Here is a 25,432-nt window from a genome sequence, read left to right as displayed (position 1 = left end):
GTGGACACCGAATTGTTCAAAACCACTTTAAAGTGCACACTCGAGACCAGCTAGAAACAGCAAGACTGACTAGGATGAACCTGTCAATCAGACCATTTAGAATCAGTCTGAGCAGCTAGATCCAGCCTAAACATCTAGAAGCAGCTTGACCAGCCTGTGAAGGTCAATCTGATAAGCAGGAACCAGCCTAACCAGCCTAAATCTGAAAGTGCCAATCTGACCAGCTAGAATATGTATGTAGAATATGTATGTAGAATATGACCAGGTAGAACCATCAGCCTTGGGCATCCTGATCACTTGAAGCTTGTGACCATCCAATACCAGCTAACTGTCCCAAGATGTTGTGCTTTTCAGCAGCGGCATCTGGTTTCTTGGTGACTGATAGCATGACAAGCTGTGTCTCTTTGTCTTATGAACGTGAAAAGAGAGAGAGAGATAACCCCGCTCTGTATCTATATAGCTTGTCTGTATGGTCAGTGTCATTTCACTGTGATGCTCTTTCACGCTGCACCTGTGTGACCCCTGAGTAAACCTTCTCTATAACGTTTAATAGCAAGGGAGTGAATCATCTACAGCTTTCACAGGTATTCACCATGCCACACAATCCTAACCAGGCTTTCTTAACACGCCCAAGAGCCAGATATTTAAGGTGCAGGTAAACCAGTGTATCAGGATCGGACCTGACAGCCGAAGCGCTGCATGAATGGCGGTGCTCACCTTGGTCACGTGACCTGCGTTGGCCTGCCCGTGACGTCACCGGTGTTGTCCGTGTAGCTGATCAGCTGATCACACTGAGGAGACGGGGCGCTGAGAGAAGACGCTTTAATTCATATTATATCACTACACTGTGAGTAAGAAACTTAAAATACTTGTTTTTGTATGTCTGTTGTTGACCTGATTTAATGTTTAAGCTTAAAAAAAGTAAACAAAAAATGGCGCTGGCAGCAGGAGCAACAACAGCAGCAGCAGCAGCAACCTGCCCGGGATGAGGTGTTAGCATTAGCTACAAGCATCAAACTTAGTGATGTGTGTCGCCTGAGTAGACTTATCTAGAGTTTTAATTCACCTTAAAGTGCGTGTTATTCAATTTAAATATTGAATAGAAACACTTTCGACGTTAAACAAGACGGATACTTCACTTTACACCAACCTGTTGCGCTGACAGCCGACACAAGCTAATTGAATTTGTTAGCTTGTTAGCCGGCTAATTAAACTACCTAGCTGGCTAAAGTGCGTGCAGAATGTATTTTTCTGTATTCCCCCAAACGTTTTATTAATACATTATAATTCTCTGTGTGAGTGAGACAGCTGATGGTTTTCCCTCGATAGAGTGATACAGAGAGAGAGGAAGAAGCGCACTGAATTATGCAACAAGCCTCCAGTTTTTTCCAGGAGATCATCAGAAACCATCTAATAAAAAATGCATTAGTTGGACATCGCTGTAGATTGGACTAGCTTTCAGTAGATCACGTGGCTCTCATTCATCTGTAATGTTAATCCTTTTAGTCCATTCTTTACACTGGGCACTGAGCTGGATTCCAGATTTTGTTTAAAGAAACACAGGAACGTGGCTCAGGATCATGGGTTCTCTATCCTAGGTCCACCAAGCTGTCAGTGCTGGGCCCCTGAGCAACACTAAATTGCTCAGTTAAATGTAAGTTGCTCAGGATAAGGGATGTGATGATGTCAAGCGACACGTCTTGGCCCAGATCTGCAGGATATCTGCTGAAGTTTCCTCCGAATATCAGAGTCTGTGTGGGATTTGTTTGCGTTAATTTCTGTGATCGCAAAATGGTGCAAACCTGGAGGGACACTCGTTCAGTTCAGCTGATCAGAAATGATCAGTATCAAGAAATATAAAGTCATCTTTATTTATTTAAAAGATAGCGAGTTTGGAAATCACCCCAAACCTCCCTCTCTTTCTTAATGGATTTTTTTCCCTAGACCCTCATTAAGGGGTTCTCCTAATGCATTTGCCTATGAAAATATGGAGCCCTTTTTTCCCCAGCTGGCTAAAAGAGGATAGATTTTTCACCCTCTTTAGATTAATATGACTTTCTCGGATTGGCTGAGAGCTGATATCGTCTTTAGTCTGGTGGTTTATATATCTATTATATTTTATATATTACAGATACACTTGAATGTGAGTTCACAGGGATTTCTTTTTATTTTATTAAATTTATTTTAGTTTATTTTACTTTTTTTATTATTATTTTTTCCCCTTTTTCTTTTTTTATTTTATAAAAATGTATCTATGTATCTTATTATTATATTATATACTATATTATTTCTTACTAATGTTGTGTTGGCAACAATTTTTTATTTTTATTTTTTAAAAACCCTTCCCCAAAAAAAGCGAGTGTCACCAAGGTGTTCTACATCATCTCTGCTAAATCTAAGCAATGAAATGAAACACGAAAAGAGAAATGAAAGGAGAATCAAAACCACATACATAAGACAGGACAAAAAGGGAAAACCTGATTGGATAAGATCATAAAGACCGTTAGATGCCTGGGAAATGGCCCGGTCACCTCTGAACTTCTTTTGCGTCCATGGAGCAGTTAAAAGTAGCTGATTAGAAAAAGCGCTAGAGATAAAGGTATTTTGATTTCTGCCCCTGTAACTACAGTCCCCCAGGCTCTGCTTTACAGAACCCCCTAACTCTAGATCATTTTTCAGGATCAGGATTATTGACGTTACCCGTCAGTGCTCATAATGTTATGCCTGATCGGTGTAGCTGTCATGTTCAATAAGAAATATTCACAAATCCCAAAACCCATCAGCTTTCATTATGGTGTTCTTTTTAAATCTGAAAGTTGGTCTGTTACATAATATGTTGCTTTCTTTTTTGACATGTAAGCATTTCTCTGTAATGTGTGTAAATAATGTGGGAGTTTAGTGGTTAAGATTGTGAGTTGGAATCCCAGGACCACCAAGCTGCCACTGCTGGGCCCCTGAGCAAGGCCCTTAACCCTATATTGCTTAGTTGTATAGATATCAGATAAAAAATTGAGGTGCTGGATAAGGACATCTGCCAAATGCTGTAAATGTAAAACTTGCAGGGTATTTAGCATACAATATGAAATTTATATATCAGCATGGTGTCCAGCCATAATCTGCGAGCCCAGCTTCGTCCTCTTATTATTAGTGAACGCTGAAAATGTCGTCATCGTCCAGAACATTGTTCTGATTGTGTCTGAATAGTAGCCGTCCCTCTCGCAGCCGTGCGTCCTGTCACATGCTAAAAGATTAGTGGCAGAACACTTTGACTGAGTTGGAGTCATTGTAAAGTAGCAGAGTATACTATACTGTTTGTAGGGGTTTTTTTTCTCCAGTGTCAGCACTTTGTAACAGTCAGAGATGAAGCTTGACCTATAACTGACTACTTTTCCGGTCTCTTAGTAAGAAGCCATTCTCATAGTCATTCTTTTGTCTTGAAGAGAAAGTAAAGGAAATCTTTTTAGAGCTGCTATAAGTCACATGTGCCATAAAGGGAAGTTGTTTCTCTGATGTTCCTTATTATGAAATGTTACTATAAATGGATAAAACATACCAACAAACAACAGATAGAAAATATCAGCTTGGTTGCAGTGAGGTACGAGGAATAAAACATTTCTACATTTACATTTCTGGCATTTGGCAGACGCTCTTATCCAAGAGTGCTTCGAAGTCTCTGTCAATGAATACATTAACACTGGTTCAGTAGGTCACGGATTTAGCCCAAAAACTGTTTGGAGTTTTTTTTTTTTTTTTTTTTTACAACAATACATAAAACAAACAGAGAAAAATAAGAGGTAGTGTAAGTGTTTCAGGAAGTGGTAGGTCATCTGTCGTTTAAACATGGTCAGTGACTCAGCTGTTCGGACATCTAGTAGAAGTTCATTCCACCACCTCGGTGCCAGAACAGAGAAGAGTCTAGATGTATGCCTACCTCTTACCCTGATCAGTGGAGCAGTGTTAGAAGATCAGAGGGTGTGGGATGCCGTACAAGGAGTAATAAGAGCTTTGTGGTAAGAGGGAGCTGGTCCATTCTTGGCTTTGTTTTGTAGCCAAGTGTCAGTGTTTTGAATCTGATGTGTTCAGCTACCGGGAGCCAGTGGAGGAGTGCAGCAGTGGGGTGATGTGGGAGAACTTGGGCAGGTTAAAAACAAGTTGCCCAGCTACATTTGTAGAGGATGAATTGTGTTCGAGGGTAGATCTGGCAATAGAAAGCTGCAGTAGTCTAGTCTCGAGACTGAACAAGCACCTGAGCAGCCTGTGTGGATAAAAATGGCCGAATCCTTCTGATGTTGTACAGAAGAAAGCGACACGAGCGTGTGACATTAGCAGCAAAGGACAATTGATTGTCTATGGTTACCCTAAGGTTGCGAGCAGTGGCTGAAGGGGAGATCAGGGAGCTGTTCAGAGATATAGTAAAGTCCTGGACTGGGGATGAATCACCGCGGATGAATCACCTGGGATGACCAGCTGTTCAATTTTGCTGGGATTCAGTTTCAGCTGATGAGCCGTCTTCCAAGATTAAACGTTCGCCAGACATGCCGAGATCCGAGCAGAAGGTGTGGTATCTGAGGGAGGGAAGGGGAGGATAAGTTGGGTGTCATCAGCATAGCAATGGTAAGAGAACCCATGTGAGGATATAAATTTACCAAGAGAGTGATCCTTGGCCAGACTGGTTGGGATCTTGGAGGTTATTCTGTGAGAGCTAGTCTTACCATAATTTTAATCTTACCATTCATCCATCATTGATTCATTTCCTTTAACAGGTATACACTACCAGTCAAAAGTTTGGACACACCTTCGAATCCCATGGTCTTTCCTGATGTTTATTTCTTTCTACATTGTAAAACAATGCTGGAGGCGGCCGAAATACACAATAATGTCCTTTGAACAGTTGATATTGAGATACACTATATTGCCAAAAGTATTCGCTCACCTGCCTTGACTCGCATATGAACTTAAGTGACATCCCATTCCTAATCCATAGGGTTCAATATGACGTCGGTCCACCCTTTGCAGCTATAACAGCTTCAGCTCTTCTGGGAAGGCTGTCCACAAGGTTTAGGAGTGTGTTTATGGGAATTTTTGACCATTCTTCCAGAAGCGCATTTGTGAGGTCACACACTGATGTTGGACGAGAAGGCCTGGCTCTCAGTCTCCGCTCTAATTCATCCCAAAGGTGTTCTATCGGGTTGAGGTCAGGACTCTGTGCAGGCCAGTCAAGTTCATCCACACCAGACTCTGTCATCCATGTCTTTATGGACCTTGCTTTGTGCACTGGTGTACAGTCATGTTGGAAGAGGAAGGGGCCAGCTCCAAACTGTTCCCACAAAGTTGGGAGCATGGAATTGTCCAAAATGTCTTGGTATGCTGAAGCATTCAGAGTTCCTTTCACTGGAACTAAGGGGCCAAGCCCAGCTCCTGAAAAACAACCCCACACCATAATCCCCCCTCCACCAAACTTTACACTTGGCACAATGCAGTCAGACAAGTACCGTTCTCCTGGCAACCGCCAAACCCAGACTCGTCCATCAGATTGCCAGATGGAGAAGCGTGATTCGTCACTCCATAGAACGCGTCTCCACTGCTCTAGAGTCCAGTGGCGGCGTGCTTTACACCACTGCATCCGACGCTTTGCATTGCACTTGGTGATGTATGGCTTGGATGCAGCTGCTCGGCCATGGAAACCCATTCCATGAAGCTCTCTGCGCACTGTTCTTGAGCTAATCTGAAGGCCACATGAAGTTTGGAGGTCTGTAGCGATGGACTCTGCAGAAAGTTGGCGACCTCTTCGCACTATGCGCCTCAGCATCCGCTGACCCCGCTCCGTCAGTTTACGTGACCTACCACTTCGTGGCTGAGTTGCTGTCGTTCCCAAACACTTCCACGTTCTTATAATACAGCTGACAGTTGACTGTGGAATATTTAGGAGCGAGGAAATTTCACGACTGGATTTGTTGCACAGGTGGCATCCTATCACAGTTCCACGCTGGAGCTCCTGAGAGCGACCCATTCTTTCACAAATGTTTGTAAAAACAGTCTGCATGCCTAGGTGCTTGATTTTATACACCTGTGGCCATGGAAGTGATTGGAACACCTGATTCTGATTATTTGGATGGGTGAGCGAATACTTTTGGCAATATAGTGTATGTCTGCTACTGATGCTCTGTAAAGCCTTCATAACGGCTCTAATCTGAGGTGCTGTTAATTGGTGATTTCTGAGGCTGGTAACTCTAAATGAACTTCTCCTCTGCAGCAGAGGTCAGTTTTGGTCTTGCTTTACTGGGATGGTCTTCATGTGAGGCAGGTTTCATCATGGTGCTTGATGGGTTTTGCAAATGCACTTGACAATACTGTTCTTGCAAGAACTATTCCAGAACACCTGACCTTCGTGTCTTAAAATAACAACGGACTGTTCTTTGTTGTCATGACTGGTAGTGTATGTACATGTGCTCCTTGGCACACTCGTATGAAATCCCGTCCATTACAAAAACATCACTTTCTGCTTTGCTGTCTCATAAATCTGCATTGTATTGTACATAATATGTACAGCAGAACCTGAATATAATTTGTTCTGGAGGCGAGTTCTTGAGGTAAAGATTTGTATTGTGAAACAAATTTTCCCATAAGAAATAATGTAAATGCAGATAATCCGTTCCAGCCACCCAGAAATATTCCCAATATGAAGCGTATGTAAACTGTACGGCTGCTTACAAAGAACTGACCCAAGCCAAGCGTTCCATGTCAAGGTTCCTCACAGGAGGTCGTGCCACCAAGCTTGGGCTAAAAATAGAACGGACCACCCACGCCACCAATCTGTCAACAAAATAACACCCGAAAAATCATGAACGCATGGCGAAGACAACGTTGGTATCATGGGTTGACTTTTGAAACAGCTTTGGCTCGCTTGGCTTGGCTTTCCACTGACTCCCACTTAGCTCCCGGACGTACGCGCGACTTAGCCAGCACACGGTTCGGTCCGTTCGTATGCCAAAAATGCTTTGTATGCCAATGCAAATTTCTTGCAAAATTTCAATTCTTAAGGCAAAAATGGTGAGTGAGTGCATTCATACACCGAGGATCCACTGTATATCATCACATTTTCATCACGTTTAAGCCATTAACTAATGTCTTTACTCTAACAGGTCACATGACCTGCTGTGCACGATGCTGGGAGTGCATATCTGCATCGAGACAATTCACAAGCTCAAATGTCGCGGCACAGGATTTGCTTCTTGTCATGCTCTCGTGAGTCTGAGAGACTTGTGCTGCTCACAGATAACAAAGCCGTCAGGTTCTTATTCTCGGAGGAGGAGTTCTTTTTTTTTTACTCAGCTCGGCGTTTTGTCTGAGATGAGCTTTCACCATTAACAGAGGTGGCAATAATGGAAATGCACTATACCAGACAGCTTGTGTGTGTGTGTGCGTGTTTTATGTACACAATGAGTATTTAGAGCCTAGTAGGTATAAATGGTGTTTGTGCAGAAGCTGAAAGTGGGTGGAAGTGTTAGCGTGTTGTTTTTCAGTTTGTTCTGCGGCGTCAGGCCCTCGCTTGCTTGCACGCTCACTCGCTCCCTCCCTCCCTCCCTCCCTCCCTTCCTTCCCTTCTGTGAAACCACACAGTTCAGTGTCGATAATGCGCTCTTCACTCTGTCCACTTGTACACAGTTTAGATCTCTGCGTATTTAGGTGCAGTACTTTTCCACCATTCTCTGTATCTCCATTCATCTTCACTTTATGAATTTAACTTTATTATTATTTAACTTTTTCTTCATCAGGTGTTCTCTGGTGGTGGTGTTTACGCTAACCTAACATCATGGGGGAGCTGTTCCGCAGCGAGGAGATGACTCTGGCCCAGCTCTTTCTGCAGTCCGAGTCTGCCTACTGCTGTGTCAGCGAGCTCGGGGAGATTGGCATGGTGCAATTCAGAGACGTGAGTACACACATCAAAACACACACTCGCACTGATAGCTCCGTCTGCACGGGATATGCACAGGAAATGGTACCCTTCTAGGCGACGTTGTTGCAAATGCAGCTTTTACATTCAAAAGTCTCTGAGGACACAGTTTGGGATACAAGCGATCTGTTCATATGAGACCTTTAATGAGAACAGGAAACCATGGTTTATATGTAAATAAACGGCAAGAAGTGTGTGTCATCAATCCAACATCACAGTGCTGAAAATGCAAGTGAAGTGAAGTGTGTCAGCAGTGCAGGAGTCAAAGATTCAGGTAAAAAATGGTTTAAAGAATAAAAGACAGCAGTAGAGACAAGATAGTTCTTGTTATCACTTATGTTATAGCAACTGTACTTCACCAGACTCTTTTCTTTTTTTTCTTCTCCCTTCTCTCTCTCTCTCTCTCTCTCTCTCTCTGAAAGTGACTTGTCATGTTACTGAGAAACGTAAAAGCACAAAGAAAAAATAATCACTTCAATTTCAATCTCCAGAGATTGCAAGAAGACAGAACAGAATGTTATGTAATATTCCTGAGAATTTTCTGTCCAGAGTCGTACGGTTTAAGCCTTTACAAATGGTTGTCACTGGGATAATTTAGCTAACCTTTAGTTGTGTGTGTGTGTGTGTGTGTGTGTGTAAATTATAGCTGAATCCTGATGTGAACATCTTCCAGAGGAAGTTCGTAAATGAGGTGCGTCGTTGTGAAGAGATGGACCGCAAGCTGAGTAAGTCACAGCCGTACGTCATATGAGCCTAGAATAATATACCGTGGAAAAGAGCAGTTTACTTTCAGTTCCCTTTCTCTCTCTGTGTGTGCATCTCTCTCTCCCATCATTCATCCTCACTCCCTCCTTTTTTTCCCCCAGGGTTTGTTGAGAAGGAGATAAAGAAGGCCGATATACCCATCGTGGACACAGGAGAGAACCCAGAGGTTCCTTTTCCTCGAGACATGATTGACTTGGAGGTATTGAATGGTTTAAAACGCTGTTCAAGCATCATGTGGGTCAGAGGATGAAATGCAGAACACACTGTGTGAAGTGTACTGCTGACCTTTCTAAGTAAATATCACATAACCTCAGCAAATGCCTCAACATGCTCAGAGGAGAACACTCCACTCATGTGACTCAACATCGCAGCACACATGAAGGTTTAGCTGAAATATTGCAGAAAAAACGTCAGATTCCAACACTTCTACCTTAATTCATATTCGTTTCTTATTGATAAAATAACCCTAACCCCCAGTAAGCTTCATTCTGACAACAGCAGAAGCAGGAAATGGAGATATCTGATGTCCTTGATGATTTCTCTGGAGCCGTACTCTCACTGTTATTAATGTTAGCAGAGTCATTAACAACTAAAATGTTCAAAATGTGCTCCACTGTTTACCCAATTCCTAAGTCTTGCATTAAATCCATTAATCCCGGTGTCAAAAGAAGTCTACAGTCAAAGCTAGAAGCAAAGTCCGTGTTTAAGATGTGCAACCATTTTCCTACAGGCCACGTTTGAGAAGCTGGAGATCGAGCTGAAAGAGATCAACACTAACCAGGAAGCCCTGAAGAAGAACTTTCTGGAACTGACCGAGCTCAAACACATCCTCAGACGCACGCAGCAGTTCTTTGATGAGGTATTCCAAGCTTTAAAAAAATTTTATTCAATGGCCATATTATTTTAAAGAGCATGTGATGATATAAAGTAAACATCTCCATGCCTTTGTAGTGCAATAATAATTTAACCAGGTCATGTGTTGAAATGCTTCATCGCATACCATGTGTAATTATTGATAGGGTGAAGTTTTTGTTTTCGGAAGGTAAGGAAGGAAATTAGTTTTACTCCACTGGAAAATCTTCAAGACGCTGGTGTCTCGGTGTCTTGTCATATTATCTACGTCAAGAGAGAGGTCCTGGTGAAGAAATCGCTATATAACGCAGATGATAACAGAGACTGTGGATGTTCCATAATATTAAATACAGTAATCTCCTGTTTATCACGAGGGTCACGTTCCAAAACCACCCACGATAAACGGACACCACCCCCAAATGCCACACTCTTTAAACACGCACAGAAAACATTTGCAAGCATATAGCGTTTTGAATAAATTCGTAGAAATATCACATTTATAGTGGGTACTGTATGTAGGTATGTTCCTTGAAGAAGCCTTAGAAGGTGCACAGCATTTGGGCGACATAATAGGGCTTGCAGAAAAACCGTATAAATACAGGCGGACACAGAAACAGTGACGCGTGATAAACTGGGATGCTGGAGAATTCTGTTTCCCTCTCCCAGCAGCCAGTCACAAGCGTGATTAAATGAATGAGGCATTCCGATTGGCCAGACTCGGGCGCTTTCCTCAACAATGCTACGCTCTGCAGTATTTGATATATTATTAAGATTTTATTTTATTTTAATTATTTTGTCATTACTAATTATATTTTTGTCAATACATTACTTTATTTCAACATAAAAACAATTAAAAAGGTTTGCGGATACCGCAATATATCCGCGAAAACGTTCCAAATAAAATACCTGAACCGTGATCTAGAGGGGGATTACTGTATAACTTTAATGATATTATTCTTTCATCAATAAAGTTGTAATTGTTGGCCAATCGCAGTGGCATGAAAGGAATAACACATTCAGTGGAAAATAATTAGCTTAGAGCATGATAACAGTAACTCCTCTTCATTGCAGGCCACTAGATTATTGTCCTCTAGCAGCACGCCCTAAAGTGTTTTATTCCTTACTTTATACTATATAAATAGCTTGCATCATGACTGACACAAAAACATTACATGACAATTGATTATCCAGCCAAAAAGCACCTTGGGATATGCTTCGTTTCCTTGATCTTGGTCCTGAAATCACGTATCCCATCCTCGCGGGTGAACTTTGATGTTATTGTCTTGCACAGGATGCCTCTGTCAGCTAAATGTCTCTTATATCGTAATCATTTACAGCAACAAAGCTTACAACACGGCGTTCGGATATCTTACAGGGAAAAGTAACGTATACAGTATGAATGAAGGGGCTGATAAATATTTTCATGAAATGTTTATATGTGGAAACACAGAGTATGAACCTGTCTGCATTTGAGACTGAAGTGTCTGAGTATTGGTCTGTGTAACGGTCCATCTCTGTGTCTGGTTGTAGATGGAGGACCCTGCTCTACTAGAGGAATCGTCCATTCTGCTGGACCCGACTGAGGTTATCCGAGCTCCTCTCAGGCTTGGGTGAGTTATCCAGCTCTCTGAACTGTTCTACCTTCATATGGCTTGTTTTATTGATCCTTACGCCTTCTTTTCTTCTTACGTATGTGTTTGACCTCATCAATGTGCAATAATAGTTTACAAGTGTAAAAATAGCTTATGAGCTCTGTAAAGTTAACCGGTGTGAAAATGGTGGTGTTAAAGTGGCAGCACTTTTTCAGCATGTGTTACAGCATGTATAGTCTGATCAAAAGTGTCTGAACATGAGTTAGTAGCAGAAAATCTAAAGATTTAGTAGACAGAAGCTAAGTAAAAGTTCAGTATTTCTCCCTAAAAATCTCTCTTACTTTCTTGTAAATGCTTTGTTCACATCAAAGCTCTGATCTGACTCTGTAATAAAGCCACAATATCATTCCCAAATATCATTTTATAGTTATAGATTAATCTAAATGAGTGTATGCAGTAACTATGAACTTTTTACATCTTTAATAAATGCCATTTAGAGCCCCAGTCCTTCCTTTATTCTAGTTCTGTAATTATTCCAGCTTTGTAGCAGGCGTGATTGGTCGAGAGAGGATTCCCACCTTTGAGAGGATGTTGTGGAGAGTTTGTCGAGGCAACGTGTTCCTGCGCCAAGCAGACATCGAGGACACCCTGGAGGACCCGACTACAGTCAGTGCCATACCAGTGAACAAATATAGACCAGTTTATTAACACTTTGTCTGGAGCCAGGTTGGCATCCGGGCAATGACATGGAACTGACACTGCCTCTGTGTGCTGTGGTGTTACAGGGTGACCAGGTGCACAAATCGGTCTTCATCATCTTCTTCCAGGGAGATCAGCTGAAGAATAGAGTGAAGAAGATCTGTGAAGGGTAACGGCTCCGTTTGTCCCTTTGCTGAATAATATATGGTTGTCAGTTTGCCTGGTGAGTAACTGATAAGTGTGTGTGTGTTCTAATCTACAGGTTTCGGGCTACGCTGTACCCCTGCCCTGAGACGCCACAAGAGAGAAAGGAAATGGCTGCAGGAGTCAACACTCGTATTGATGATCTCCAAATGGTGAGAGAGATACACATACACACTCGCTGACCAACAGACAAACACAAAAAAAAAAGCTTTTGCGTATCTCTACCATTGACTTATTACAGCATGTCTTTGAACATTAGAACATAATAATAAACACTATATAAGCATTCAAGTTTATAAAATAAATCTGTGCTGAAGTGGTCCCTGGATTGAAACCAAAAACTAATTGGAGTCACATCACAGAGAGCCAGGTCACACAGCTCATATACTCTGATGATGTCATTTAAGTGGGAGGAAAGGAAGAGGACATCTGTATCAGTATCTCTCTCTTTTTTTTGTGCGTGTTGTGTGTGTGCACATATGCAACCTCTATCCTTGTTTGCTGTCTCTTTGTGTGGGAGCTGAGTGTTGATGCACACAGCTGCCTGCCCTTTTTATGTCAACTCACACTGGCCTTCCTGTATGAAAGATACATGGACTTAGACTGATTGGGACATTCATATCAGCCTGCAATTAAAAAGTTTACACAGTGTCTAGACTAACAAGCTACACACGCCGGACCGGTTACGGAGACAAAATGCAGAAATGAAAGCGAACAAATCAATACAGATCAATCAGACATGTCAGAGCTCATCTGACCGGCGAGCTGAGGTGGGTCGATACAATGATCCGGTCTCTGTGATCTCTATATTTAGCCTGACTTAATTTTGTGAGTGTAGTCAGGGGTCTAGTATGTTAATGAAACCAGATTAGATGTGTAGCACACACATGCACATGCTACAATAAACATAACCAAGTGGGACAGCTGCAGTTTAGACTCCATCTTTGCTCAGGCATTAAGTCACTTCGGCGTATCGGCTAAGAACAGCTCTTTCTCTTCATATAGCTAGGAGAATTCTGCAAAAGGAGTTAGCACACTGCAACCTGGAATCTTGTTCATTAGCTAATGGCTATTTATGTCAAATATTGTATCTCAGCTTACTGTGTTATTTTATATCATTTCAGAGCACAAGTTTGTCTTAAATATTATAGCGTGTGGATAACAGTGTTAGCTATCTGACAAGCGCTCCAGTTTGTTATTATAACTGCTGGAGTATTTCATACCGGGAGATTACTATAACCCTGGAACAGGAAAGTGGGCCTACCAAGGCTATGGCCAAAAGAAACATCAACAACACAAATGCTTTTGTTCGCCTTAACACCTCCTGCACAGCCTGAAATGGGAACAGTTGCGTTGAGGAAACAGGCTCATAGTCTTTGCTTGACCTGTATTAGGAAATCGAAGGCTTAATGTCACTGGGTGTGTGCTGTCTGCTGGTGCCGCCGCCCACACACATAGTGACCATAGTTACAGACACACACTTCCACTGTCCTGCATACACACATTCAGAGGGTGTCGCTGTCACACCTGCTCAAATTCATATACGCTGACAGAGAGACACTTGCCAGGCAGTGTCTTGGCTCTGAACCATCAGCGAGACAGATAGCGTCCCCTTGCCAACGGTCCCTTATGTTTCCCTGCTCATCCTTTCACACACTCAACAACTCGCTCACACCCACACACACAACACGTGTGTATGACTAAGTGCTCTGGACCTTCAGTGGATTTCTGGCATCAAATTTTTGAGTTATGAAACAGTTCTAATAAAACATTAAATAAACTTTGCAGTAGAATTTATTTTGTGAAAAGGGATAATAAATAAAAGTCTGGTGAATGGGAAAATAATCAACACCTAGGTGGTGTAATGCAGGATGATGCAATGTGGAGTTACTGACGCCACCCTGAAGATGATTATTTTCCTGTAACTGCACGTCACAAAATGATCCGCACATACCAGATTGGCCAATGATTAGAACTTTTTTTAAGTAAACGATAATACATACACTATTGCCAAACGTTTTGGGACGTCTGCTTTTACATGCACATGAATGTAATATGGAGTTGGCCCGCCCTTTGCAGCTATAACAGCTTCAACTCTTCTGGAAAGGTTTAGGAGTGTGTTTAGGGAATTTTTGACCATTCATCTAGAAGCACATTTGTGAGGCCAGGCACTGATGCTGGACGAGAAGGTCTGGCTCACAGTTTCCGCTCTAATTCATCCCAAAGGTGTTCTATCAGGTTGAGGTCAGGACTCTGTGCAGGCCAGTCAAGTTCCTCCACACCAAACTCTCTCATCCATGTCTTTATGGACCTTGCTTTGTGCACTGGTGTGCAGTCATGTTGGAACAGGAAGGGGTTCATCCCCAAACTGTTCCCACAAAGTTGGGAGCATGAAATTGTCCAAAATGTCTTGGTCCTTTCACTGGAACTACGGGGCCAAACCCAACACCTGAAAAACAACCCCTTAATTCAATGATTTGGAGGGCTGTCCCAAAACTTTTGGCAATAGAGTGTAGTTAGTTGTATTTGTTTATGGTTACATTCAGTACGATGGAGGCATAACATAGTAAAGAACTTAGTTCTAGTTATCAGTTCTGTAAGAGTCACTATAAATAGTCATTCCCTCATCAGCCGCTTTCTCTGAAATTTCATAAGAACAAAAATATATTATTGAAAAACCACAAAGTCCTCCATCCTGAAGGCTTTCCAGTGGCAGAAAAGATAAAGAAGCCTGTTATAAAGCACTGACACTGCTATAAATATTTTATAAACATTTTATTAGAAAATGTCACCACATGGAAAATTACATTTACATGAACACAGCTGAACAAAAGGCGGATAAATGCCAGTCAGCTAACTATAGCTGAGCGCACACGTGTCGAGTGCCGAGTGACTCACACCAGGCTATTAACAGGATTGTGTATTTCTGATATGGATCATGGATTTGGGAGTGACCCGAAATGAACCAAGAGCAGGAATAAAAAAATCTTTCCTCTCCCTGTTTGTGTGATTGCTCATGTCTCAGTGATTAGCAGGAGACCACTGGAGGCATGTACATGGCTTAGTGTCCTGGGTGTGTGTCTAGCATGACACAGGGCAGACCTGGGAATTAAGAGCTGCCTGGTATGTGCTGATCTGCTGTCACAATCTCTCTCTAACTCTCTCTCTAACCTTCTCACTCTCATATACATCACTTTCTCTGTCAGCCAAGGCCTATAGGGAGAATCTGTTTCCCCAAAATAGACTCTGCATATGCTATGCTGTTTATTCACACTCAGCCCAGGTCCATAAGTGATCTCTGATGAGAAAACCAGCGAGGCGCGTATGGCCGTACATGGCCCCTGAGCCGCTGTAGACAGCTGTGCCTTGTTACAGAAGATCATGGGAAAGGCGGGTAGCGTATCAGCTGTCTAAATATTAGTTATCTCAAATTAGAGGTGCATTCTTTTTGTCATTATGCTGATAATTGAGCTTGTATTATGGTAGGCGGCAGGACATGTCCTGAACTGTTTTTTCACCAGAGACCAGTTTCACAAACACGCCTATGTCTCTTCTTAAGCTATGACAGACAATTGCAACGGGCCAGACGTAAGGTTAACGTCTAGAAAGTTTTTTTTGCCAGCCACTTTCAAGATCAGCTAGTTTCTAGCACTGCAGTCAGTTTTTATTTACTATGAGTAGGCTTCTGCATCCTTTCCAAGCACTAATAGGATTCTTGAAAAGGAGGAAGGGGATTGATTGGATGCCTAACTGTTCTTTTTGTCCTTATGTCATGCTATAGTTACCACTGCTAACCGGTAACAATGTAGTTAAACATGTAACATGCATGTTAACCGTTACTGTTGTATAAAGAAAGGCGGCCAATCAGAATCGAACCCAGTAAGTGTCTTTCAGGTCTTCAGAACTGTGTTTGGAAATATCAACAGTGTTCTTTCAAAAGATCATGTTTCGTAATGGTGGTGCTCGTCCAAAATCTTCCATAGGTGTTCAAAATGCCTCAGAGCGTGGCTTGATTTTAACTGAATCATCATCAGGAATCATCTGCATTTATACGGTTTTCCGCTCATTTATTTAAGTTAAGGGCCAAATTGTGATGGCTAGGTGACTGGATCAGAGCATCTCCAAAACTGCAGTTCTTGTGGGGTGTTCCCGGTCTGCAGTGGTCAGTATCTATCAAAAGTGGTCCAAGGAAGGAACAGTGGTGAACCGACGACAGGGTCGTGGGCGGCCAAGGTTCATTGATGCATGTGGGGAGTGAAGGCTGGCCCGTGTGATCCGATCCAACAGACGAGCTACTGTTGCTGAAATTGCTGAAGAAGTTAATAATGGTTCTGATAGAAAGGTGACAGAATACACAGTGCATGACGGGTCAGGGCTGTTTTGGTAGCAAAAGGGGGGACCAACACACTATTAGGCAGGTGGTCATAATGTTATGCCTGATCTGTGTATGTACGTGTATAGGTATTATAAGAATGTGCACAGCTATGGTTTAAGACAATTTACTCTAAACAGTCCCATATCACTGCATATTATTGTTGTTGACTGCTAATCTGGCATTTCTGTCTCATTTGACAGTCCTGCATGAGATTACTCACTTGCTTCTATTTTTCTAGGTGCTGAATCAGACGGAGGATCACAGACAGCGCGTCCTGCAAGCCGCTGCTAAGACGCTGCGTGTGTGGTTTATTAAAGTGAGGAAGATGAAGGCCATCTACCACACGCTAAACCTCTGCAACATCGATGTCACCCAGAAGTGTCTGATTGCTGAAATCTGGTGTCCCTTGTCTGACCTGGACTCCATTCAGCTCGCTCTGCGGAGAGGCACGGTGAGATACACACACACACACACACACACACACACACACACACACACACACACACAGGACTCTTTTGTTGCAGCTCACATATCTTGTGTTTGTGAATGTAAAGCTAATTATGCAGACACATTAGAGATCTTTAAGAAATATAATTCCTTTAAATGTGATTTCCCATGTACAGAATTGATTAACTCAGTCTTTACTAGAATACCATTTATATTTGTCTTAAAATGATATTTGTGTGCGGGAATGCATGAACACACATGTTTAGCACATTATCACATTGGATGACTCACTTCCCAGCACACTCGCACATTCTGCACCACACACACACACACACACACACACAGTGGGCTAGATGTTAGAAAGGAATGCCCACATGCCCACCGGGTGACTCATGAGTGGACCGAGATCAAACTATATTTCCCATTTCCCAGTGGACAGCACGCCTGTAACACAATCGCTGTGTGTGTGTGTGTGTGTGTGTGTGTGTGTGTGTGTTACGATATTAAACAAATGATTCGGCACAACTGGTGCACAGTTTGTTGTACATATCTAGTCAGGAAAGGGGAATTCAAATGGACAACTGTAAGAGTAAAATGAGGCCGTCGCAGTTGGGTAAGCTTGGTAGAGTGAATATGTTGAGGTTAAAGAGTACTGCTTTTCATTTCTGAATGATCTTTAATTCTACTTCATCCTTCAAAAAATACTCCGAATAAAAAAGTAGAAGAGAAACTAATCTCAGCCAGTTTCATTTCCCTTTAATTTATTTACCTTTTCAAATTATTCACTGTTGCTTTCAGTCCCAGTGTTTATTATATTTTTGTATAATGAAGCTAATGTTAAAATTAGGCCTATGGTTTGAATGGCATAGTTTAGGTCTATTTAGGTCTGGAGCCAGGCTTATGGTTGTAGATATTAAAATAGGAATAGGATGTGTGTTTGGTTATGCTCGCACTGTGTGTGTGTATATTAAAGTGCCTGTGTGTGCCTGGATTGAGATTCTCACACTTTACTGTCAGCAAGGGAAAACTCCAAGCCCTGGAATTCCCACCCCCACACACAGATTACCGGATTACACACTAGACTCTTGTGCGTCGTCTCGGTTCTCTCATGCTTACACACCACTCAGATCAAAAACCCCAGATGGCTTATTTACGTCTAATCAGTACACAATCACCCACGGTTTGTTTCGACCATGGCTTTAAGTCCACTATTTGCTCACTTGTCTCGCTCTTTTTCCTTCCTCAGGAGAAAAGTGGTTCCACCGTTCCCTCCATCCTGAACAGGATGCAGACCAAACAGACCCCACCCACCTATAACAAGACCAACAAGTTCACCTCCGGGTTTCAGAACATCGTGGATGCGTACGGCATCGGCAGCTACCGTGAAATAAACCCAGGTATCCCACCTCACCTCCTTTCAGCGGTTCATACTAATTCACGTCGTTGCCATTTTAGCTCATGTTAGATGATTTGTTCTGGTTCATGTTCAGCTCCCTACACTATCATCACCTTCCCCTTCCTGTTTGCCGTCATGTTTGGGGATCTGGGCCATGGCTTGCTGATGACCTGCGCCGCTCTTTATCTGGTCCTGCGAGAGAGTCGGCTCAGTGCCCAGAAAAATGACAATGAGGTATCACACACACACACACACACACACGCATGCACAATTGTCCAACCATATATTTCAGCCTTCCATCCAATGTTCCTCTGATTAGGAAGGACATCGTTATTTCTGTATTAAACTATACAAGACATCGAACAGCAGAAAGATGCACAGTATGAAATGCACACAGTGGTGCTTTATGCAGAAGTGGTTATAAGAAAATGCTGAAACTTTAGTATCAAGGAACCAAACCGATTATGTAAGCAGTAAAAGTTCTCATTAATTAACCTCAGGTTGTTTTTTTTAAAAAAAAAAAAACAACCTTGTTGTGTTTTCGTGTTTAGTAAAGCCATGATTAACCGGCAGTTTCTCTCTCTCTCTTCCTGCCAGATGTTCAGCATGGTGTTTGCAGGGCGCTACATCATACTACTGATGGGGCTTTTCTCCGTCTACACCGGGATCATCTATAACGATTGCTTTTCCAAGTCGCTCAACGTCTTCGGCTCCAGCTGGAGCGTCCGGCCCATGTTCACGACGGACGGCAAAGGCAACTGGACGTGAGTCTTTCACTCAGACAGAAATAACTTGGTGCAGTTCGGATTTCAGTCAAAGAGCATGTAAACCAAATTCTTGATCCTGATTGGTCAGATAAAATGGCTCATAGTACTTCACTCCCTCTAATACATTATCGTTTCTATAGTAACAAAGAAAATCATATATTTTTTGATGTGGGGAGGACATTTGCTATGTTAAATTTCTCTGTATGGGAAAATGTTCAGTACTAAAGCACCTTAGGGCGGTGCTAGGTCTCTGGGTCTTTGACCGGAATATCTGGGTTCAAGCCTCAAAACCGCCAAGCTGCCACCGTTGGGTCCTTGAGCAAGGCTCTAAACCTGACCTGCTCTGTGGGCGCTGCTCATGGCTGACCCTGTGACCCAGTTTCGTTTCGTTCTTATTACTTTGAAGAGATTGAAATGTAACTAGTATTAAAAAGTATGATGAAACTTCTAACTGATGTGGTATAAGAGGAATAGAACACTTTGTGCTGCATTATTTTCCTATAACAGTTATCTACACACTATCAGTGAATCTATCAGTGTCATTAGTGCAGGATGATCATGTAAACAGGGAGTGGTTGGGTTAATCAGTGACCGTTCTCACTGGGCAGGTTTGACATTCTGAAGGAGAACACGTTGCTGCAGTTGGACCCGGCCGTTCCAGGAGTGTTCAGGGGACCCTACCCCATCGGCATCGACCCGGTATAAATCATCTCTACCAGCTGTTTCTTTCTCCTAGACTGGAGGTCTGTTTTGTTTGAACTTTTTCTTTATCTCATCCTTCACAGATCTGGAACTTGGCCAGCAACAAGCTGACCTTCTTGAACTCCTATAAGATGAAGATGTCTATAATCTTAGGAGTTACTCAGATGCTCTTTGGGGTCATGCTCAGCCTCTTCAATCACATGTAGGTTCTCCTTTGCCATGATCTAGATGAAAATCGATCACATTTTTTGCTCTTTTACCCCAAATCATCCGTAACTCATCACACTCCTGTCTTAAACAGTGCTGAGTTGCTCAGATGTTTATATGTTGAATATAAAAATGCACAAAACGATGAGCGTAAAAATAATGACAGCTTGAAGTGGGTTTCACTTTCTTTCAGGAAACATAGTTTAGTATTAAAGCTTCATGCTCTGGAAGGAGTCTGCTAGCTGTAAGCGTTCCTGGTTGGTTAGTGACGTTAGCCTCGTCTCTCCTGTGTATAACTAAGGAAGCGGTCTCAGACACCAGACACGTCCTGGCTGATTGACTGCATTTGGGATAACAGAAATGATATCAGATGAGAGTTAATTATGATTGAACCTGAACTTGCAGCTACTTTAAGAAGCCTCTGAACATCTGGCTGGGCTTCATCCCTGAGATCATCTTCATGAGCAGCCTGTTCGGTTACCTGGTGCTGCTCATCTTCTACAAGTGGACCGCATACGACGCTTCAACCTCCAAGGAAGCTCCCAGCCTCCTCATCGCCTTCATCAACATGTTCCTCTTCAACTATAACGACCCTACTATCAAACCGCTATACAGAGGACAGGTAACACACACACACACATTTTCATTCTGTACTGCCTCAACATCAATGTCTCTTATCTGCATCAGCATCTCCAACAGAAAGATGTAGCCTGGACATGGACATTTTCTCTCTGTCTCTTCCTTTCTTTTGTCTCTTTTTCACTCTTATCTCATTTCCTCTGTTTTTCCGCCTCATTTTTCTCTAGGTGGTGATCCAGTGCCTGTTGGTGGTCATCGCTCTATTATGCGTGCCCTGTATGCTTATAGTAAAGACGGTGGTTCTGCGCAGACAGTACCTCTGGAGGAAGCACCTCGTAAGGCCTTAACTCAGAAGAATATAATTAAATATATATCATGCATTATCTGCAAATATTTACTCACACACAGATACCTCTGTAACCTGCAGTGTCCTCTGTCTCTGTCCTCAGGGCACTCAGAACTTTGGGGGGATCCGGGTGGGCAACGGCCCTACAGACGACGAAGCCGAGATCATCCAGCATGATCAGCTTTCCCAGAACTTAGACGAAGAGCCAGAGGTGAGCCATGTGATTACACAGACACATGCACTCCTGTTTCCTTTCATATCTTTCGTTCTCTGTTGCTCATTTCTTTCTCGTCTCTGTCGTTTTCTGTCTCAATCTGTCTCATAATTTTTCTGTAACCCTCTCTCTTTTTTCTCTTTCTGTGTCTACCTGTATCTCTCTCTCTCTCTCTCTGTCTTGTTGTTTTTCTCTTCTTGTCCCTTACTCTGTTTTAGTCCCAGTTTCATTATTTATTCTTCTACATGTCTTCCACTCTCTTTCTCTCACTCTGTCTGTCTGTCTGTCTGTCTCTCTCTCTCTCTGTTTTTCTCTTCTTGTTCCTTACTCTGTCTTTTTCATTATTTATTCTTCTGCATGTCTTTCACTCTTTCTCTCACTCTGTCTGTCTCTTTCTCTCCCTCTCTCTCTGTTTTTCTCTTCTTGTTCCTTACTCTTTTATAGTCTTTGTTTCATTATTTATTCTTCTGCATGTCTTTCACTCTCTTTCTCTCACTGTCTGTCTGCCTCTCTCTCTCTCTCTCTCTCTCTCTCTCTGTTTTTCTCTTCTTGTCCCTGACTTGCTTTTAGTCTCTGTTTTATTATTTATTCTTTTGCATATCTTCCACTCTTTGTCTGCCTGCCTGTCTCTCTCTCTCTCTCTCTCTCTCTCTGTCTGTCTCTCTATTTCTCATGTTTTTCTCTTTCAGTCTTTGTTTCACTGTTATATTAAATGCATAAAAACATACAAGTGAAACATATCATATGCAAACCTTGATGTACAGGTGTGTGCGTGTGAGTGTGTGCGTGTGAGTGTGTGCGTGTGAGTGTGTGCGTGTGAGTGTGTGCGTGTGAGTGTGTGTGTGAGTGTGTTTTAATCAGATTATGAGAATGTCTCATTGGTAATAAGACTCGGTGCCATTTGTTACATTGCAGCAGTATTCAGTGTCGATGCTTAGAGACCTGTCTTCATTACACTTTATTTATAGTTTTCTACTTTGTTAAGCAACTACATGTTTACTAAGCAGCGAATCAGAGCTCTGCCTTTTCCGGCGTGTGACGTCAGAAATAAACGAATCATTTCCAGTAAAGGTTGCCGATCGGAATGGCCAGTTAATCCCGTGGGCGATGCCGCTGTAGTCAGCAGTGGCTAGGCTGGTGTGCATTCCTGTCACTGAGAGCCAGGGTCTGTCCTGCATACCAGCCCCACTCTAAAGTGGGTTAGCCCGCTAGCCCCTGCGTCTCCAGGCAACCAGGCTCGCAAACAAAACAGCCTCTCAGCCAGCAAGGTTACACAAGCAGATATTTTAAATGTGAATTACAACACTTTTAAAAACATTCGTGTTGAAATGAATTTTCTTTCTTCTGAATTTTCCTTGCCAGCAGTTTACTCTCATCCTTGTGTTTTTAACCTACCAGAAACGTTCTGTAGCCTCAGTACCGATCTCCTCGTCTCTCTCCTTATTGCTATCCGAGCACTTGTTATAAACCTCGTTCTAATCCTGTGTGTGTGTGTTATGTGTGTCCGATTTCCTTCAAGCAGTCAGAAGAGGAAGTGGTAAGAGCAGAATTTTGCGTACACCATCACCTTTTCTCAAACCCGTCCCTTTATGTGTGGTTGTGGGGGTGTGTGTGTGTGTGTGTGTTTCAGTCTTGGGTAGTGCTTCTCCACTGGGCTTTTAGAACTGAAGTAGATATTAAATCTTTGTAGAACCCTTTGAGGTCTTGATTATTTATTTTTTTATTTTTATTTTTTTCCTCCCCCTGGGTTAAAATGAAACCAATCAAGTGAGCCGTTACCCTGGTGATTGACCGTGTCCCGTTTAATGATGTGCCAAATGATTTAGCACCAATCAGAATACTGCTGTACATGTCACCCCTGATCTACTGATTTAATAAAGCTGCTCTGATCAGATCTGTTTAACTGTCTGCCTTTCTTTCTCCCTTCCTCCCTTCCCTCTTCTTTTCCTCACTTCCCTTGCTTCCTTCCTTTTTTTCCTTTCCTTTCTCCCTTTCACCTACACTTGTTCCCTACCCTTTTCCTTCCTTCCTTCCTCTCTCCCATCCTTCCTTCCTTCCGCCCTTCCTCCCTCTCTCCCATCCTTCCTTCCTTCCTTCCACCCTTCCTCCCTCTCTCCCATTGTTCCTTCCTTCCTTCCTTCCTTCCTCCCTCCCTCCCTCCCTCCATCCCACCTTTTCCTCCCTCCCTTCCTCCCTCCCTCCCTCCCTCCTTCCTCCATCCTTCCTACTTTCTCTATCTAGTTTAATTTAGCAGATGTAGCAGTGCATCAGGCCATTCACACTATAGAGTACTGCTTAGGCTGCATCTCAAACACAGCCTCCTACTTACGCCTGTGGGCCCTGAGCCTAGCCCACGCACGTGAGTACCCCACTCACACACACGTACACCACCCCACTCAAACACACATATACCACCCCACTCACACACACATACACACTCTCTTCTATTTAGTAGATTTATAGATGTTGCTCTCTGGAAGTTCCTGTAACATTCACTCTTGTGTTATACACTGATTATCATTTTTGTATCTTTTTGTAAACATAATACCTTGACATTTATATGCACACACATTCTTTTGCTTTTTATTTTGTAGAGCTGTCGGAGGTCTTGTGGTCCATGGTGATGCGCGTCGGGCTCTTCTCCAGAAATTTCGCCGGCTTCTTCGGCCTATTTTTCATTTTCGCTATCTTCGCCACACTAACGGTGTGCATCTTACTGATAATGGAGGGTCTGTCTGCCTTCCTGCACGCACTCAGATTGCACTGGTAAGTCCACACACACACACACACACACACACACACACACACACACACAGGGATAGAATTAGTTATTTGTTTTTAAGGGTATTTGTACTCTATCTATAAATTTATCTACATTATTGTAAGTGAGGGGTCTATGAGACTCTCTATCTCCCCCTGTTAGTGAAGCCAAGATTGAGTTTGCTCTCTCTCTCTCTCTCTCTCTCTCTCTCTCTCTCGCTATCTTTTTCTTTCTCTCTCTCTCTCTCTCTCTCTCTCTCTCTCTCTCTCCCTCTATCTAGGGTGGAGTTTCAGACTAAGTTCTACACAGGTCAGGGCTTCAAATTCATGCCTTTTACCTTCGACGGCATCCTGGAGGGAAAGTTTGAAGACTGAACAACCTCTGCCTTCTTCTCAGCAATCCTCCTCCATCACCTCGCTCCCCCAAATCTACCGCTTTAAAGCGCCAGTCAGAGTAGCAGGCAGTAATGAGAAGTAGAGATGTGATGTGAGCTCCATCATTTACACACACACACACACATAAATATATATATATCAGGTGATAAAGAATCACAGGCGCCGCGTTATCATGTATCACTTTACTTCTGCTGTCATATTTAAATTCCGTAATTTATGATTGATTTCTACGATGCGCCTCATCTTCATAAATAAGCTAACGCAAAGAAGAATCGAAGGAATATTTAAAGCAGTCATGTGACATGGTTGCGGTTGTCTCGTATATGCAGTACACCATGCTGACTTACTGTGTTCGTCTGATACCGTGTTTCTCTCAAGTCACTGTTGTGTTTATTGTGTGCTTCCTCATCTGATCTCGTAACTAGTCCCACCTCTTCCTCTTCCTATTCCTTTTTTTGTCTTTCGTTCAAAGGGACTCCGCAAAGCCCTTCGAATTTAATTCATGTATATTTACCTCTGTTTACATTCTATTATTTAAATATATCTATCTATATATATATATATATCTATATATATATATCTATAAATATATATATATATATATATATATATATAGATAGATAGATAGATAGATAGATAGATAGATATATTTAAATATATGTGATTAATATATTATAATATTTTTGTGATTTTTTTTTTTCTTTTTTCCCATGCAGTACATATCAGAACTTGGTAATCCACTCGTATATCATAAAGGCGGAGCTTTTCGTGATTGGTCGAATATCAGGAAATGTCACACTACACCTGTTTTAGTTGATAACTAATGGATATACACAGTCTCTGTTTCACCGCTCATCTTTAGTCTTGGTGTTTGTTTGTCATTGCAGTTTAGGGGCTCTCGCAGTAAGGAAGAGAAATCACTTTTAATAAGTTAACGACTTAAATCAGATGTGTCACTGTGTCTCATTTTGGTGTGTTTTTGTTTGTTTGTTTTGGACAAACCAAGTGTCGGGGCTCTCGGGGGCGGAGCTGAAAAGCAGTAGCAAATTTTACGACGGACAAAGATTAGGATGTTTTGTGTATGTGACAATAAAAGGCGAGGCTGGGAAATTCTGGTCTGATTTTTTATTTTTCTGTGCTGGATTAAAAAAAAAACAAAAAAAACAAAGACATTGTA

At 42.3% G+C, this 25,432-nt stretch overlaps 1 protein-coding gene across 3 annotated transcripts; it reads left to right on the top strand.

Annotated features, from left to right (window-relative positions):
- Positions 1 to 698: 698 nt before the first annotated feature.
- Positions 699 to 25,365, top strand: atp6v0a1a (ATPase H+ transporting V0 subunit a1a). Of its 3 annotated transcripts, none has more exons than XM_058414090.1 (22): positions 699 to 847; positions 7,776 to 7,930; positions 8,601 to 8,679; positions 8,821 to 8,918; positions 9,450 to 9,578; positions 11,102 to 11,181; positions 11,703 to 11,829; positions 11,949 to 12,031; positions 12,125 to 12,218; positions 16,680 to 16,892; positions 18,135 to 18,285; positions 18,379 to 18,518; positions 18,882 to 19,048; positions 19,660 to 19,750; positions 19,837 to 19,955; positions 20,366 to 20,582; positions 20,767 to 20,874; positions 20,989 to 21,096; positions 22,622 to 22,636; positions 23,341 to 23,458; positions 23,694 to 23,865; positions 24,141 to 25,365. In XM_058414090.1, the coding sequence occupies exons 2-22, from the start codon at positions 7,814 to 7,816 to the stop codon at positions 24,232 to 24,234; spliced, it is 2,520 nt and encodes an 839-aa protein (XP_058270073.1). In that variant the 5' UTR covers positions 699 to 847; positions 7,776 to 7,813; the 3' UTR covers positions 24,235 to 25,365. The 3 variants fall into 3 exon arrangements, with proteins under 3 accessions (XP_058270073.1, XP_058270062.1, XP_058270081.1); XM_058414079.1 differs by having other exon boundaries at positions 22,619 to 22,636; XM_058414098.1 differs by lacking the exon at positions 22,622 to 22,636.
- The last annotated feature ends 67 nt before the right edge of the window (positions 25,366 to 25,432 follow it).

This window comes from Hemibagrus wyckioides, linkage group LG02 (assembly GCF_019097595.1).
Source record: "Hemibagrus wyckioides isolate EC202008001 linkage group LG02, SWU_Hwy_1.0, whole genome shotgun sequence".
In the NCBI taxonomy this organism is placed as follows: Eukaryota; Metazoa; Chordata; class Actinopteri; order Siluriformes; family Bagridae; genus Hemibagrus; species Hemibagrus wyckioides.
This window is presented reverse-complemented; position numbering and strand designations above follow the sequence as displayed.

What these genes read in the sequence shown, in the direction of transcription:
- atp6v0a1a (XM_058414079.1), top strand. Translation starts at nt 7,814, where the DNA reads ATGGGGGAGCTGTTCCGCAGCGAGGAGATGACTCTGGCCCAGCTCTTT. An exon ending in GACGGCAAAGGCAACTGGAC is followed by an intron (nt 19,049 to 19,659) that starts GTGAGTCTTTCA and finishes CTCACTGGGCAG; the next exon opens with GTTTGACATTCTGAAGGAGA. An exon ending in CTCAGCCTCTTCAATCACAT is followed by an intron (nt 19,956 to 20,365) that starts GTAGGTTCTCCT and finishes CTGAACTTGCAG; the next exon opens with CTACTTTAAGAAGCCTCTGA.